The 15,782-nt window shown below is 34.8% G+C and overlaps 1 protein-coding gene across 2 annotated transcripts in view; it reads right to left on the reverse strand.

Moving 5' to 3' along the window:
• Positions 1 to 422: 422 nt before the first annotated feature.
• Positions 423 to 15,782, reverse strand: part of SP4 (Sp4 transcription factor) — an 80,704-nt gene continuing 65,344 nt past the window's right edge. For both annotated transcript variants that reach the window (XM_070470256.1, XM_070470262.1), the window contains exon 6: positions 423 to 3,842. In XM_070470256.1, the coding sequence (XP_070326357.1) occupies positions 3,595 to 3,842 (248 nt within the window). In that variant the 3' untranslated portion in view covers positions 423 to 3,594. The remainder of the gene's footprint in view (positions 3,843 to 15,782) is intronic.

A 15,782-nucleotide genomic window follows, 5' to 3' on the forward strand; every position in this document is an offset into this window, starting at 1 on the left:
CCAAGAGGAAAAGCAAATAGCTTTTGCTTTTAGACTGTGGCATCTACATGGCATGCATTGCTTCTTACTGCTTCTGTAAGCTTAAATAATATTTTAATTATGTTTTCATTTTCAGCTCTTCCTACAATTTCCTAACATTTACTGCTTAAAAATATCTAAGTAAAAAATGTACCTAAATCAAATTTTAATTTCCATAAATGTCTAGAGCAATGGCTACAAATTAACATGAAATTTGAATTGGTGTTCTTTGGTGATATGTTCAGAGAAATAGTGACCATATCTTAATACTAGGAATTATGAAGAGTTGCCAATACATTTTCTAGTGAGAACATTACTTTCCAGTGTTCATCGTTATAAGAAGGTTGATAGTTCAAACAATTTATTGCTGCTTTATAGTATACATAATTAAATGAAGAAACATGTTAAACTCAAGGGAATTTTTAATAGGTTACTTGCAATTGTTATTGCAGGCAACAACTCGTACATGATTTTATTTCCAAATCCACAAAAAACAAATTTTATACAAATCAGCACTGTAAAAATGTCAATTACAGCCCCAGAGGCTTTGCTGGCAGAATAATTGTCTAAATTCTAGGATATGGGAAACAAGTTCTTTTCTGGATTCATCTTTTTTTTTTCCATTTTTTTTTTTTTTTACAAAAAAAAAAAATTTACAAGTGAAATGTTACTACAAAACTTTTTATAAGGAATTTTTGCAAAACATTTACATTTTACCATCAACTATTTCTGTTTTAAAATCATTATGTAGATTTAATACCCTATGCTGCACATCAATTTATGTGGGATGACAACTTAGTGACATGCATAAAAAAACACCACAAGGCATTAAAATGAAGACTTAAATACAAATATTGTTGCAATAAAACAGTTATAAAATTGAAAAATAGGACCTAAACATCATGCTTATCTAAGTTTGACAAATTAACTTTTTCTCCTAGATTACACACTTTTATTACTGCTCTCATGAGAGTGTGATAAATAATGACTTAACATCAAGTTCTAATGTAATCAGCAACACATACACAAACCTAACCAAAGAAAGTATACTGTAAGAAAAAACTATTCTAACACTGGAGTTCTACCATGATAAATACATAGCTTTGCACTGATAATTACAATAAAGAAAAGTTTTATAACAGTGGCAAAGGGAATGAACAGTGAAATGTCATTAAACAAGACTCTACTGCACATCTGTGCCCTATTACTTATAACAGCTATATCCCACTGAGTCAAATAAAGGACATTGAAATTTACGATTCTTATAAGACAGAAGAGTGGATTCAGAATGGTTTGCAGAACAGACTGTCAAAATATTTGTAATTTCAGTGGTGAAATGTGCACCTGCTAACACAAATTAATATACTTTATATGCTATAAAGCTATCCAGATTCAGTTTGTTAAATTTATAATAGGCCTCATTGTTGATTAAAAAATAACTTCCATTTCTGAGGCGCATACATAGGTATGCATTAAAAATGGTTCATAGAATAATGGTGCAGAGAGCTCACACTCAGTATCAACAACAACAAAAAGTGTCACTCTGAGGAAACATGATTCAAACATTAGGAAATTTTCTTTGCATAAAAAAATTTATAGCACTGATTGTGTAGCATAATGATAGATAAAATATATATTTGATGTTTCAGCTCCTATATAATAAAATTAAAATTAACACTACCAAATGCTCCTCTGTACCAAACAAAACAAACTGATTCTGATGTTTTAAAGCCAGATACATCAGTTGTTAAGAGTACATTAAATAAAATATACAAAACAATTTACAAAATCCAACTAAAATTTAAAGACTTTGTTACAAGTCTACAAAAGCTTTAAGAAACTTGAAATTTATAACCACAGTGTAAAAATTTTTTTCCTTTAATCTCAAAGCTTTTTTATACAAACTGAAAGCACAAAAGACCTTCAGTTTTATATAACGCTACAAAGGGCTGGCCTAAAGTGTACATAGTGTAAACAGTGATCATTACAGTATTTCTCCTTCATCAAAAATACAAGAAACATCACAATTTCGGAAGAGAATTCGCATTAGTACTTTTCCTGAAATAATAGAGAATGTACAAGAAAATAACATACACCTATACTCAAACAGTCCCCAAACTAATGGTGTTAATTAACCAAGTAGTTAAAAACTTCAATTTTCAAATGGTGAATTTCAACTGCATTATAATTCACTGTAAATATATTTTTAAATATGAAATATCTTACTAATATTTAAGCTACTGGCATACTCCAAATTTTTTTATATGAAACTTTTGGCCATCTTTCCTATTAAGATCCTTGTACAAACAATGAAATACATTTATTTCTTTAATCACTTATAACTGACTGATATTTTTAAAAAATACTTCTTATTTCATAGCATCACATCTGTTATACATTTGTTAGGATGTCTTCTTAAGGAAAATTCAGTTACTGGCATAACATAAAGACATTACTGTGTTATAAATTCTTAATCAGCCTCTAAAACAGTGCTAGAAATAAAATGGGATTGGCTAATTTTTAGCAAAGAGGAAAACAGAAATTATAATGTAGTTAAAAGATAATTTTCTGCTGGCCTTAAAAAAAGTGTGATAATTCTTTCTTTGGCTACCAAGTCAAAGCATAAAGAATTTTGCACATTGTCAACTCATATTTACAGAATATGAAACTACAGGACAATTAAAACTCTATGCAAATATTTCCAATATAAACATTTAAAACGAACTTTGTGGTTCAACCTAGTGTTAGGAATATAATCAATCCTAACTTCAAAACCATACCTGTTAAGTTGCCTCATTTTATTTTTCTGAAGCTATTATGAGTTTTGTTTTAACCATTTTCCCCCTAGTATTTTCCTATGGTTTCAATCTAAAATTTAACTTAAGGTTTAGCTCTAAGTTCCTCTTGTGTCTCCAAATGGAGAGAGTAATTCGATTTCACTGATTGTCTGCATACGCACTACTACAATGTAGTGGTAATAAAGATCTGAGATGCCTCTCAGATTATGTTTTTGGAACTTATCTAATTTAATTGTTGAAGAATTTCTAATATTTAGAAAAGACGGCCAAAACTATTTTCAATTCATTTTCCAAAAATCAAGCTAAGGAAATAAAGCATTATCTCTATCATCAGTTAACTATCTGTTTTCTGTAATATTGGGGGAAAAAATCCACATAAGTATTACTGACTGAATTTATAACAAAGTACTTTCAAAGAAAACAAGTCCAATTAAGGTCCAGTCTGCAAACTACTGAGGTCTGTCTTTTTAAACATGTTAACACATGATGTTAAGAGAGGGGAAGATTCAGTTTAAAGATTATGTGATCTATCTCCAAATAACTACAACGTACATAATATGGAGGAAATACTTTTCTATCTGTTTCCAGTATATCAGTTTGCTTTTGTACTTTAAAAAATTCAACACTTCATGTGCTGACCCCAAATCTTGAATACTTAAAGAAGCCAAGAATGAAAACATGATTTTCTACTCTGTAATCCACTTGACCAGCCCATTTCCAGATTTTCAAAGGTGTGTAAACTTAAGTGCAGCACTAGAGGTCTCTATTATAAATAACTTCAGAATTCTTCCATGTTGGTTGAAACATTGGGAGTTGCTGGGTTTGAATCTTGAGAAATGGCTGCAACTGTGACAATTCTTGGGGAGCCAAGCACCTCTGTAACAGATGAGTCCAGTTCTCCGGAGGTAACAATGGCAAGAGCTGTCCCACCACCTTTTTTATTCTGGTGCGTTTTGACATGTTTGGAGAGATGATCACTCCGCATAAATCTTTTAGAACATTCCGGACATTCAAATCTCTTTTCACCTAAACAGAAAAATAGTAAATAAAACAGCAATTCACTTTATCTAAATGAAATTATCATTTAAAATACTTCTCTTCTGGTCACACTACACTTTTAACTTTTCGACAGTTGCAAAATACTTTGTTTCTATTTCAAAATGCCACCAAACACAGTGCAATATAGGAGAAAGGCCACATGACTGGGAATAAAAGACTATGTTAAAGTCCTGATCCTGCTAAGAGCTGAAAATAAAACTGTTTCCTCAGTTTCCCTATCTACAAAAGAAGAAGGTTTCTAACAGATGATCTCAAAAGTCTCTTCCAGTTATAACTGCATAATATCAAGGCTCATATCCACTCTTCCTTAAAAACTATTGTCAAAGTTTTGGACATAATGCCCAGAGGCAGGAAATACCTGGAAACTACTTCAAATAAAATCAGTTAATAATTTTACAGTGTACTGAGTTTCTTCACAAGGTAAAAAATGAGAGTGGGGCAAACACTACATTTCAAATTTAATATAGTTTTTAGATCTTGCAGAATTAGACTGTTAGGTTCTGGTACACAGAGTGATCCTTAAATATTCTCTCTTTAAGTTATAAGATAGTTCTACTGGAAGTAACTACTGTATTTTAGAAAAAAATGATTTCATTTTTATGTATAATAGGCAGGGGCACATAAAAATTTAGTTAATTGATATATCATGACATTTATAATGGATAAACTCTTAGCTTTATTGGTCTCCTTAAAATTATTATTTAGAGGAAAGAAGCACTATCTTCCCAGTCTGATAATAGAACTTAAGAAAATTAGAAAATTCAATTCAGCTGACTTCTTTTACTTGGCCCTGCTTTTGACTGACCAAAAGAAAAATCTACAGGTTCAAGTGTCAGATATTATCCCCTCTTCTTTATGTGTTTGTTTTTATTTAAAAAAGAACTGCATCTGATTCACTGAAATTTCCTTTCTCTTCTCATAGAAAAATTAAGTGAATGGATAAAATCCTTAAGGAATAAATAAAACCAGTTAAATTTTAAGGCAAAATGACTTGCATTTTATGAATGCTAACACTCAGGCAAGGAGAAAAAAACAATTAAATGAGGGTTTATGTTTAGGATCAATCTTGAACTCCTTTATCTTTCAGGCTTCCCATTTTATTTCAAAATAAAAATTCAAAGTGTACAAATTTAAAAGCTGGAAGAAATTTAAAGGATCTTATTTTACATTTTCATTTTATAGGTAAGTTGAGCCTCAGAAATTATTTTGCTTGGGAATCATCCAATTAATTAATAAAAGGGCAGAATTCAAGACACCTGCTTTCTAATTCAGGTACTTTTGTATTAAATCACCTGTGGCAGAGACCTCTGTTCTTTCATAGCAATGATAACCAAGAATAATCAGAAAGATATCAGGTAGTGATGGCTTGAAGGCATGAGCTTTATTCAGTAAATACTGAATCAATGGGTGACCAACTTGCACACACTGGCTGTTTAATAGACATTTGTTAGCTGTGGTATTTATTCATGAACTGTTATTTCTCAAAAAGTATTAGACTAGTGCAAAAGTAATTGCGGTTTTGCGTTGTTGAATTTTGCCATTTGATACTAGAATACATTCTTAAATAAACGTAGTGACATTATACATCATTTTAATGTGCATTTCTTGCTTTTTCTTTTTGCTAATGTCTTATTACTTACTGTTTATATTTTAGACTAGACAAATGATGTTTGACAAAAAGCAAATTTGAGCGATTTTCTCATTCTAGTTTAAAAGGGTAGTAAAGCATCAGAGACAACTCATAACAACTCATAACAGTCTGGCTCAGGAACTGCTAGTGAACACACAGTGCACTGGTGGTTCAAGAAGTTTTATAAAGCAGAAGAGAGCGCCTTGGAGACGAGGGGTGCAGTGGCTGGCCATTGGAAGTTGACAACAGCCAGTTAGGAGCAATCATCAAGCTCTTATAACTGCATTGAGAACCTGCTGAAGGACTCAACGTCGACGTTTGAAACAAATTGGAAAGGAAAAAGGAAAAAGCTCGATTAAGTGGGTGCTTCATGAGCTGACTGGAAATGAAAAAAAAATGGTCACTCTGAAGCACCTGCAATGCAGGAGATCCTGGTTTGATTCCTGGGTTGGGAAGATCCCCTGGAGAAGGGTAGGCTACCCACTGTAGTATTCTTGGGCTTCCCTGGTGCTCAGGTGGTAAAGAACCTGCTCGCAATGGGGGAGACCTGGGTTTGATCCCTGGGTTGGGAAGATCCCCTGGAGAAGGTAACAGCTACCCACTCCAGTATTCTGGCCTGGAGAATTCCATGGGACTGTATAAATAAGTCCACCGGGTTGCAAAGGGTTGGATATGACTGAGCAACTTTCACTTCACTTTTCTTATTTTACACAACAAGGGACCATTTCTTGATCGGATTGTGACATGCAATGAAAAATGGATTTTAGACAACTGGTGACGACCAGCTTAGTGCTTGGACTGAGATGCTCCAAAAGTACCTCCCAAAGCCAAATCTGCACCAAAAAAAGGCCATGGTCACTGCTTGGTGGTCTGCTGTTAGTCTGACCACTACAGCTTTCTGAACCCCGGCAAAACCATTACATCTGAGAAGTATGCTCAGCAAATCTATCAGATGTACTGAACACTGCAATGCCTGCAGCCAGAACTGGTCAACAGAATGGGCCAAATTCTTCTCCAAGACAATGCCTGACTGCATGTTGCACAAACAATGCTTCAGAACTTGGGCAAATTGGGCTACAAAATTCTGCCTCATCTGCCATTTTCACTTGAGCACTCACCAACTGATGCTTCTTCAAGCATCTCAACAACTTTCTGCAGGGATGACACTTCCACAACCAGCAGGAGACACAATACTTTCCAAGAGTTCGCCAAATCCTTTCCAAGAGTTCGCCAAATCCCGAAGCATGGATTTTTATGATACAGGAATAAACAAACTTACTTCTCATTATATGTTGACTGTAATGGTTCTAATTTTGTATTTAAAAAATGTGTCTGAGCCTAGTTATAGTGATTTAAAATTCATAGTCTGAAACTACAAATATGCTTGTACCAACCTAATATTCGTGTTGCTCCAATACAATATTTGGAACAACTGCAGCATGACAGGTATTGGTGAGACAAAAATGAACAAGTCAGAGTCTCCAACTTTAAGAAGCATCCATTATCTTGAGGGAGTCATTTGTTAAGCACATGAAACTATTGGTGAGAAAAGAGAAAGGAATTCAAGTTCCCAGCTACTCAGTACCAAACTCTAAGATAAATGAGAAATGATGGGGGCATGGTTTTTGTGTGGACTTTCTAGTCTACTCCCAAGTGGAGTGGATATCCAATTAATTTCAAGCAATAAAAGTTAGCTAGAATCTCAAAATAAGTAAATTATGTTGTACAATTCAAGTATCATTAGGGGAATGACATTTCAGTTCATTAACCTTTTTCCACAGAGAAATGTGTCTTCTGTGGTGTAAGAAGACAATTTCCTACCTCTTTGGCAAACATTATCATTATACTTTATAAAATATAAATGTAAGGAGGGACAGAGTTCTTACACTAAATATATATCCTACAGTATCCTTTTTTGTATTTATATTTAGATTTCATTAATTATTTTAGTAGGGTTAACATTTATACTTAATGCAACTAGTTATCAAAACTGTTGATATTAGTTATTAATACTTACAGTGAGCAAAATGCCCCAACTCCCTAAAAAGATGCCTGTACCCCAACCCCTGGAATTGTGTGTACATTTCTTTCCTTTTTTAATTGTAGGATAATTGCTTTACAGACTTTTGTTGTTTTCTGTCAAACCTCAACATGAATCAGCCATAGGTATACACATGTCCTCTCCCTCTTGAATCCCCTACAAAGATGCCTGTGTCCCAATCCCTGGAATTGTATATACATTTTATCACATGGCAAAAGGGATGTGACTAAGTTTAAAAAGGTTAATATAGAGAGACTGTTCTTAATTATCTGGGTGGGCCCAATCTAATCACATGAGTTCTTAAAAGCAGACAGCGTTCTTCAGCTGGAGTCAGAAAAATGCAGCAGGAGAAATTAGAAGTGTGAGAAGAACCTGACCTGTTGCTGCTGGCTGGGAGGGGGGATGGGGGTGGTTTCCACATGGAAAGTTATGAGAAGGAATGTGGGTCACCTCCAGGAGCAAACATTAGCCCCCACTGACAGACAGCAAGGAAACAAGGACCAATATCCTACAACAGTGAACACTGAATTTGATTGTCAGTGTGAATATGTCTGGAAGCAGATGCTTCCCCAAAGACTTCAGTTGGGAACATGACCCAGTTATCACCCTGATATCCTGATTTTTTTTTTTTTTTTGCTTTTATTTATATATGTATTTTCATTTATTTATATCCAGTTCAGTTCAGTTCAGTCGCTCAGTCATGTCTGACTCTTTGAGACCCTGTGAATCGCAGCACGCCAGGACTCCCTGTCCATCAACAACTCCCGGAGTTGACTCAAACTCATGTCCATCGAGTTGGAGATGCCATCCAGCCATCTCATCCTGTTGTCTCCTGCCCCCAATCCCTCCTAGCATCAGGGTCTTTTCCAATGAGTCAACTCTTCGCATCAGGAGGCCAAAGTATTGGAGTTTCAGCTTTAGCATCAGTCCTTCCAATGAACACCCAGGACTGATTTCCTTTAGGATGGACTGGTTGGATCTCCTTGCAGTCCAAAGGACTCTCAAGAGACTTCTCCAACACCACAGTTCAAAAGCATCAATTCTTCAGCACTCAGCTTTCTTCACAGTCCAACTCTCACATCCATATATGACCAATGGAAAAACCATAGCCTTGACTAGACAGACCTTTGTTGGCAAAGTAATGTCTCTGCTTTTTAATATGCTGTCTACATTGGTCATAACTTTTCTTCCAAGGAGTAAGCATCTTTTAATTTCATGGCTGCAATCATCATCTGCAGTGATTGTGGAGCCCCAAAAAAATAAAGTCTGACACTGCTTCGACTGTTTCCCCATCTATTTGCCATGAAGTGATGGGACCAGATGCCATGATCTTAAGTTTTCTGAATGTTGAGCTTTAAAAGCCAACTTCTTCACTCTTCTCTTTCACTTTCATCAAGAGGCTTTTATATTAGTTGGAGGCTAATTACTTTACAACAGTGTAGTAGTTTTTGCCATACACTAACATGAATCAGCCATGGATTTACATGTGTTCCCCATCCTGAACCCCCCTCCCATCTCCCTCCCCATCCCATCTCTCTGGGTCATACCAGTGCACCAGGCCTGAGCACTTGTCTCATGCATCAAACCTGGTCTGGCGATCTGTTTCACAATTGATAATATACATGTTTCAATGCTATTCTCTCAGATCATCCCACCCTTGCCTTCTCCCACAGAGTCCAAAAGTCTGTTCTATACATCTGTGTCTCTTTTTCTGTCTTGCATATAGGGTTATCATTACCATCTTTCTAAATTCCATATATATGCGCTAGTATACTGTATTGGTGTTTTTCTTTCTGGCTTGCTTCACTCTGTATAATGGGCTCCAGTTTCATCCACCTCATTAGAACTGATTCAAATATATCCTTTTTAATGGCTGAGTAATATTCCATTGTGTTTATGTACCACAGCTTTCTTATCCCTTCGTCTGATGATGGGCATCTAGGTTGCTTCCATGTCCTGGCTATTATAAACGGTGCTGTGATGAACATTGGGGTGCACGCGTCTCTTTCAGATCTGGTTTCCTCAGTGTGTATGCCCCGGAGTGGGATTGCTGGGGCATATGGCAGTTCTATTTCCAGTTTTTTAAGGAATCTCCACACTGTTCTCCATAGTGGCTGTACTAGTTTGCATTCCCACCAACAGTGTAAGAGGGTTCCCTTTTCTCCACACCCTCTCCAGCATTTATTGCTTGTAGACTTTTGGATAGCAGCCATTCTGACTGGCGTGAAATGGTACCTCGTTGTGGTTTTGATTTGCATTTCTCTAATAATTCAACACCCTGATTTCAACTTTGTGAGATGTTAAGCAGAGGACTCAAGCTAAGCCTATTAAGACTTCGAACTTAAACAGCTATATAAAAAAGTGTGTTTTAAGCTGCTAAATTTGTGATAGCTTGTCTTGGGAGCAGTAGAAAACTAATAAAGATATAATCTTGAAAAAGGTAAAGCTTAATTCAAAAAGTAAATTACAGTTGATCTATAATATGGATCAAGATCTGTAAAATATCTTCAAGTATCAAAAGTATGTCAAGAAGAAATTTCAAATTTTTTTTTCTCTAAGAAAATCTAAAGGATGTAACCAAAATGACTTTGGTTTAATAAACTGAATATTAAAAAACTGCGTATTTTATCTAGATTATTAATAAAATGCCATGCTGTATGACACGATTATTCAAATACAGTATTTACATGTACTACTATATATATTTATACATATAAAAAGGATGTAAGTAGAAGATGCAAACTTAGAAATTACGCAGATTATTTCCTAACATGATATAATAGCATTTCTCTCAGAAAAAAATTAGCTGAGATTTTCAAATGGAATCATAGATTTGAAGGGATGAATGGAATAAAACATCTTTTAAATTTTATTTATTTGAGGTAATCCATCAAGAGACAATTATCTAGCTGTCAGAGTCCTACCTATAATTTCATTTTCATGTTACCCTCAAACCTAAGCTAATACAATGTAAAAAACACATTTTATGAATATTTTTCAAAGTCTGTAATTTGATAACATATCTGCATATTTACCAATTAAAAAATTTCAAGAGTGAGCTAAGAGATTTTGTTAGTTTTCAAGGGCTAGTATAAAAAACAAAACAAAACAAAAAATCATAAACTGTGTGGCTTAAAGACAACAGATATTCACTCTCTCACAGTTATGGAACTAGATGCCAAAAATCAAGGTGTCAGTAGCACCATTCTCCCACCAAAGGCTCTAGAGAAGAACCCTTCTTTGCCTCTTCCTAGCTGTGGGTGACTTCTGGCAATCCTTGGCATTGGTTGGCTTGTTGTAGGTGCAGCTCTCCAATGTTTCCCTCTGCCTTCACATGGTCTTGCCCCTGTATATCATCTCTTCATTATACAGATGTCTGTCACTGGATTTAACGCCCACTAGGTCCTAAATGCTAGGCACCCGGCATAGTTATAACTTCCTCTTAATGCATCTCATCTGCAAAGAACTATCTCCCAATAAGGTCACATTCACAAATTCTACAGAGTAGGAACTGTCTCTCTTTCTGGGAGACACAATTCAACCTACTACAAGGACATTTTTAAATGTATGGCCATTTGTTATAGCAAAGCAAAAAACATACCCATTGCTCAATGGATAACTTCATCAAACATCCACCTGTAGCATCTATACAATTTCTTTCCAGACTTTTATATATAACTCACTTTACAGAAATTGTATTTTGATTTGTTCTTAAAACCTAATTATTCAAACTGAGAAACCTGTAGTCCCTGGATCCCTCCAATGCCTACTGGGATGGTCCTATCAGTCCCTCCTGGACACCCCTTCTTTTCCTAAGTACACTTAATTCTCCCCTATCATTAACTGGGGATAAAACTAAATTAAAAGAGGGAGAAATGATAATTTGAGAGAAGTTATGTGGCTTAAGTTTTCTTACAGTAGAAGACAGATAAGGCAAAGTTAAGTGGGAATAACGAGATAGGAAGACTAGAGGGTGCTAAAGTATGAGAGTGAAAATATTTAGAAACCTATGAGTCACATGGCTGTTATTATTATTGATGCTGAGTGTAATGACTTTATTTTTAAAATAAAACTGTTAAATAATGTGTTTAAAAAAAAAGACTTGAGAAGGTTTAGATAATTACTAAGGTAATGTGAAAGCTGAAAAAAAGATTAAGATTGATAGGCTGTTCTGAGACTGGCTGAGATTTGAGATCATAAAATTCGTAGACATCAATCTACATCATGAGAATTTTTTCATTTCCTCCTTCAGCAATTTTCTGCTCAAACAGAGAAGCCCTTTTGGTCATTTCCTTATTAATACTTTTTTAAAAGGCAATCTTATCTACTCTAATGGTTTTAACTATCATCTAAAAATGGATGGCTACATCAGGATACAGTCCTAAAATAGGAATTTGATCTCCCAGATGTGCCATAGAAAGCATCATTCAACATGTCACAAAAAGAACTCATTAACTTTCCAATCCTTATAATTCTCGGAAATAAAAGGGGAATTCCTCCCCAAAATATGCAAGAGGCAATATTAGTAAAAACGGTGACCAAAACTTAACTTCTCTGTGAAAAGACTCAGAAAACTGGGGGAAAAATAAACAATCAAATCAACTCACTTAGACTCTGGAAATTAATCAAGGGTTCCTGTAACTCAGGAGTGTTTTATAAGGAAAATGGCTAAATCTTGATGAGAATAGCAAGTTTTATGGTGATTTAACTTGCTAGTTCCATTTACTATTTCCCAGCAGCTTGGTAGCCACCAGAGGGAGCAGAACAGAGTGAGAGCCCTTTCAAAACTTCTTTCCCAAAGAATCATCATTGCTTCTTTGGAGGACTTAAAATACTGCTGCAGTGAACATTCCTTGGAAGTGCTCCAATGCAAAAAGTCTTCCTCCAGGAATAGAGAAGAGCATGTGTTTGTCTAAAACAATTACAGACAAGTATTTTAACTTCATGGATACCTGAAACAATGACTAATACTTGGGCCAAATAATAAATAGATAAACAAAAAATTTTAAAAAGTTCAGAGGTATGAGATAGCCATAGGGGCTCTAAAAAGTTCTGACATACTCCTTGGAAGGTAGAAGCCACAAACATGTTTAGGGCTGTGAACATACTCAGGAGAAAGGTTGAGAAGAACCAAGCTCTCACTTATAGGGGCTATCTATCCTTCGAGGCTCCACAAAAGAAGGAAGAGAATGAGCACTGTCTGGCTGAGAGCTAAGGGTGCCCCAACATGCACACAAAGCCTCTCAGAAAAGAGAGAGAGATTAACAGGTCTGAAAATTCCCCAAATTTGATGAAAAACATTAATATACACATGGAAGAACCACAATTAACTTTGAGTAGGTTAAACAAAAAGAAATTCACACTGAGACACATAATAATCAAACTGTTAAAAAAAAATAAAAAGAATCTAGAAAGCAGCAAGAGAGAAGTGACTTATCACCTACAAAGGATCATCATTAAGAAAATCAGCTGATTTGTTTTTCATAGAGATCATGGAGGTCTGAAAGCAACAGGATGATATATTCAATGAGGTGAAATAAAAAAACCTATCAACCAAGAATTTTATATACAGCAAAAATATCTTTCAAAACTAAGATGTTTCCAGATTGATAAAAGACTGAAGGAACCTGTCACACCTATAAGAAATGTTAAAAGGGGTGGGTCCTTCAGATTGAAATGAAAAGATACTAAATGATAACTAGAATACACATGAAAAAATAAAGAATGCCAGGTGAATAAACTATACAAATACAAAAGACAGTATAAATGCATTGTTTACTCATTTCCCCCTATCTAGTTTCAAACAAGACTGCATAATACTTATAAATCTGTGTTGAGGGGTACACCATATACAAAGATGTAATTAGTGAAAGTAACAGCATAAGTGGAAGCAGAACTATGTAGGAGAAAGTTTTTGCATGCTACTGAAATAAAGTTGGTATTAATCCAAATTAGACTGTTAAAAGATGTGAACTATAATACCCAAAGCAGGAACCACTAAGAAAATTACATACAAAATATATACATATATACACACACACACACACATACCTATACCTACATATATTAAAAGAAATTACAAAGTAATTAAAATAACATGAGCAGTATTTGTTTAACACAAAATGTCAACAATGGAGAAATGCAGGAACAAAAAAGAAGACATGAAGACAAATAGAAAACAAATACTAAAATGGCAGAAGTCTTCATCAGTAATTGCATTAAATATGAATTAAACTCTCCAAAAGGCAGAAACTGACAGGATAGATTTTAAAAAAATGACACACCTATATGCTATCTAAGAGAAACTATCTTTAAATTCAAAGACATGAGGAGGCTAGAAGGATGGAAAACAGATATACTGTGCAGAGAGTTGGAATAGCTATATTAACACTAGACCAGTAAGATAAAAATTACTACTAGAGATAAGGAAGGGTACTTTATAATAATAAAAGTATCACTCCACCAAGAAGCTGTAACACTTAGTGACATGTAAGTACATACCAAAAGAGCTCCAAACCACAAGAAGCAAAATCAACAGAAGTGAAGGGAGGCAGACATTCCACACTATATCCATCCTTTCCCCGAGTTCTCCGTTTCAACTGCAGTAGTCATCATTGATACCTTTCATCTCTTTTCTCACATTTAATCAGTCACTGACTACTGTTAATTTTATTACACAGACATCTCTTAAACTGGTCCCAAATACACCTTACAAATTCTGTTTTATTAGGATCTTACCAACATTTCCTACTGTCTTTGCTAATTGGTCTCAAAGTTATTCCCTAGAAATCTGTACTCCATACAAATACCAAATGGTTGAAAATGAAAAGGTGACCATCTGATTATTAGCTGAAACTTCCAATGGTTCCTCATTTCCTACAGTTGCAGAAAAAAACAAAAACAAATCAAATATATGTAACATCCTATTGATCTCTGCCTACCTTTTTTAATCTATTGTCACAAACATCATGGTTCCCAAACACTGAACTGCTTGTACATCCTGACATCATACCTTCTTTCTTGTATAAGTTAGTTTCTAGTTCAAGATAAAAATTCTGACTCTGCTCCACCGATCAATCATGTAATTTCCTGGCAACTTCTCTCTCCAACTCTCAGTTTCTTCATTTTTAACTGGGAATAGCAGAAATACCTATATCATGTTACTGTTCAAAGGATGAAATGAGAAAGTGGATTTCACAAAGCCTTCAGAAACCCAGCACACTGAAGGAGATCAGATATGTTAACTACTACTGTGACTGCCTGTCTGAATTTATTGCTTCAGTGGCTCATTCTAACTCATCACTATATAACTCAACTTGGCTCAAGGACCTAAGTTTCAAGTCTTCATAAAGAAGTCAATCAACCTCTTAAGACTTACGTTTAGTCCTTATTTATAAAATGGTGGAAATGCACAGAATTGTTTTCAGGAGTCCCTCTGGCTCTAGACACATTGCATGAGGCATATGTGTGAGGCTGAGCAACAAATTCTTTGGGACTGTTAAAATAAAAATTAACCAGAAAATCTCCCTCAATTTTTAGACTGCAATTTCTCAAAGAGAATACTGTCTCATGCTTTTGAAAATGTTTCAATTTGCATACAGTAAAATTCATTCTTTTTTCTACATAGTTCTATGAGTTTGGATAAACACATTAAGTCATGCAGCTATCACCAAAATTCCAATACAGAAGAACTGCTTTCACTTAAGAAAATTTCTTCTTGATATTTTTTTCACAAACTCTCCTCTATCACACATTAGGAAAGACTGATCTGTTCTCCATTTGTACAGTTTTGATTTTTCATCCATGTGGTTTTGTGTATTAGTGATTCATTCCTCTACTCTGTGGAGTACTCCAACATATGGATATACCACAACATTTCATTCATTTACCAGCTGAAGGATATTAGGGTTGTATACAGTTTTGGGTGATTATAAATAAATCTGTCATGTATATTCAAAGCTAGGGTGAATACTTGGGAGTGGATATGGTTAGTGTATGTGTAACTTTTATAAGAAAATTCCAAAATGTTTTTCAAAAGTGCCGTGTCATTTTGCATTCCCACCAGCAATAAAGTTCTAGCTCTGCAATTGTGTCCATACTTCTAATTGTCAGGATTTTGATGTTCTTATTTTTTATTTTAGCCATTCTAGGTGACAGGTATCTTATGGCAGTATTAATTTGCATTCCCCCAAATAAAAGATGATGCTGAACATCTTTTCATGTGTTTATCTGTCAC

This window comes from Odocoileus virginianus, chromosome 1, assembly GCF_023699985.2.
Source record: "Odocoileus virginianus isolate 20LAN1187 ecotype Illinois chromosome 1, Ovbor_1.2, whole genome shotgun sequence".
NCBI classification, from domain to species: Eukaryota; Metazoa; Chordata; class Mammalia; order Artiodactyla; family Cervidae; genus Odocoileus; species Odocoileus virginianus.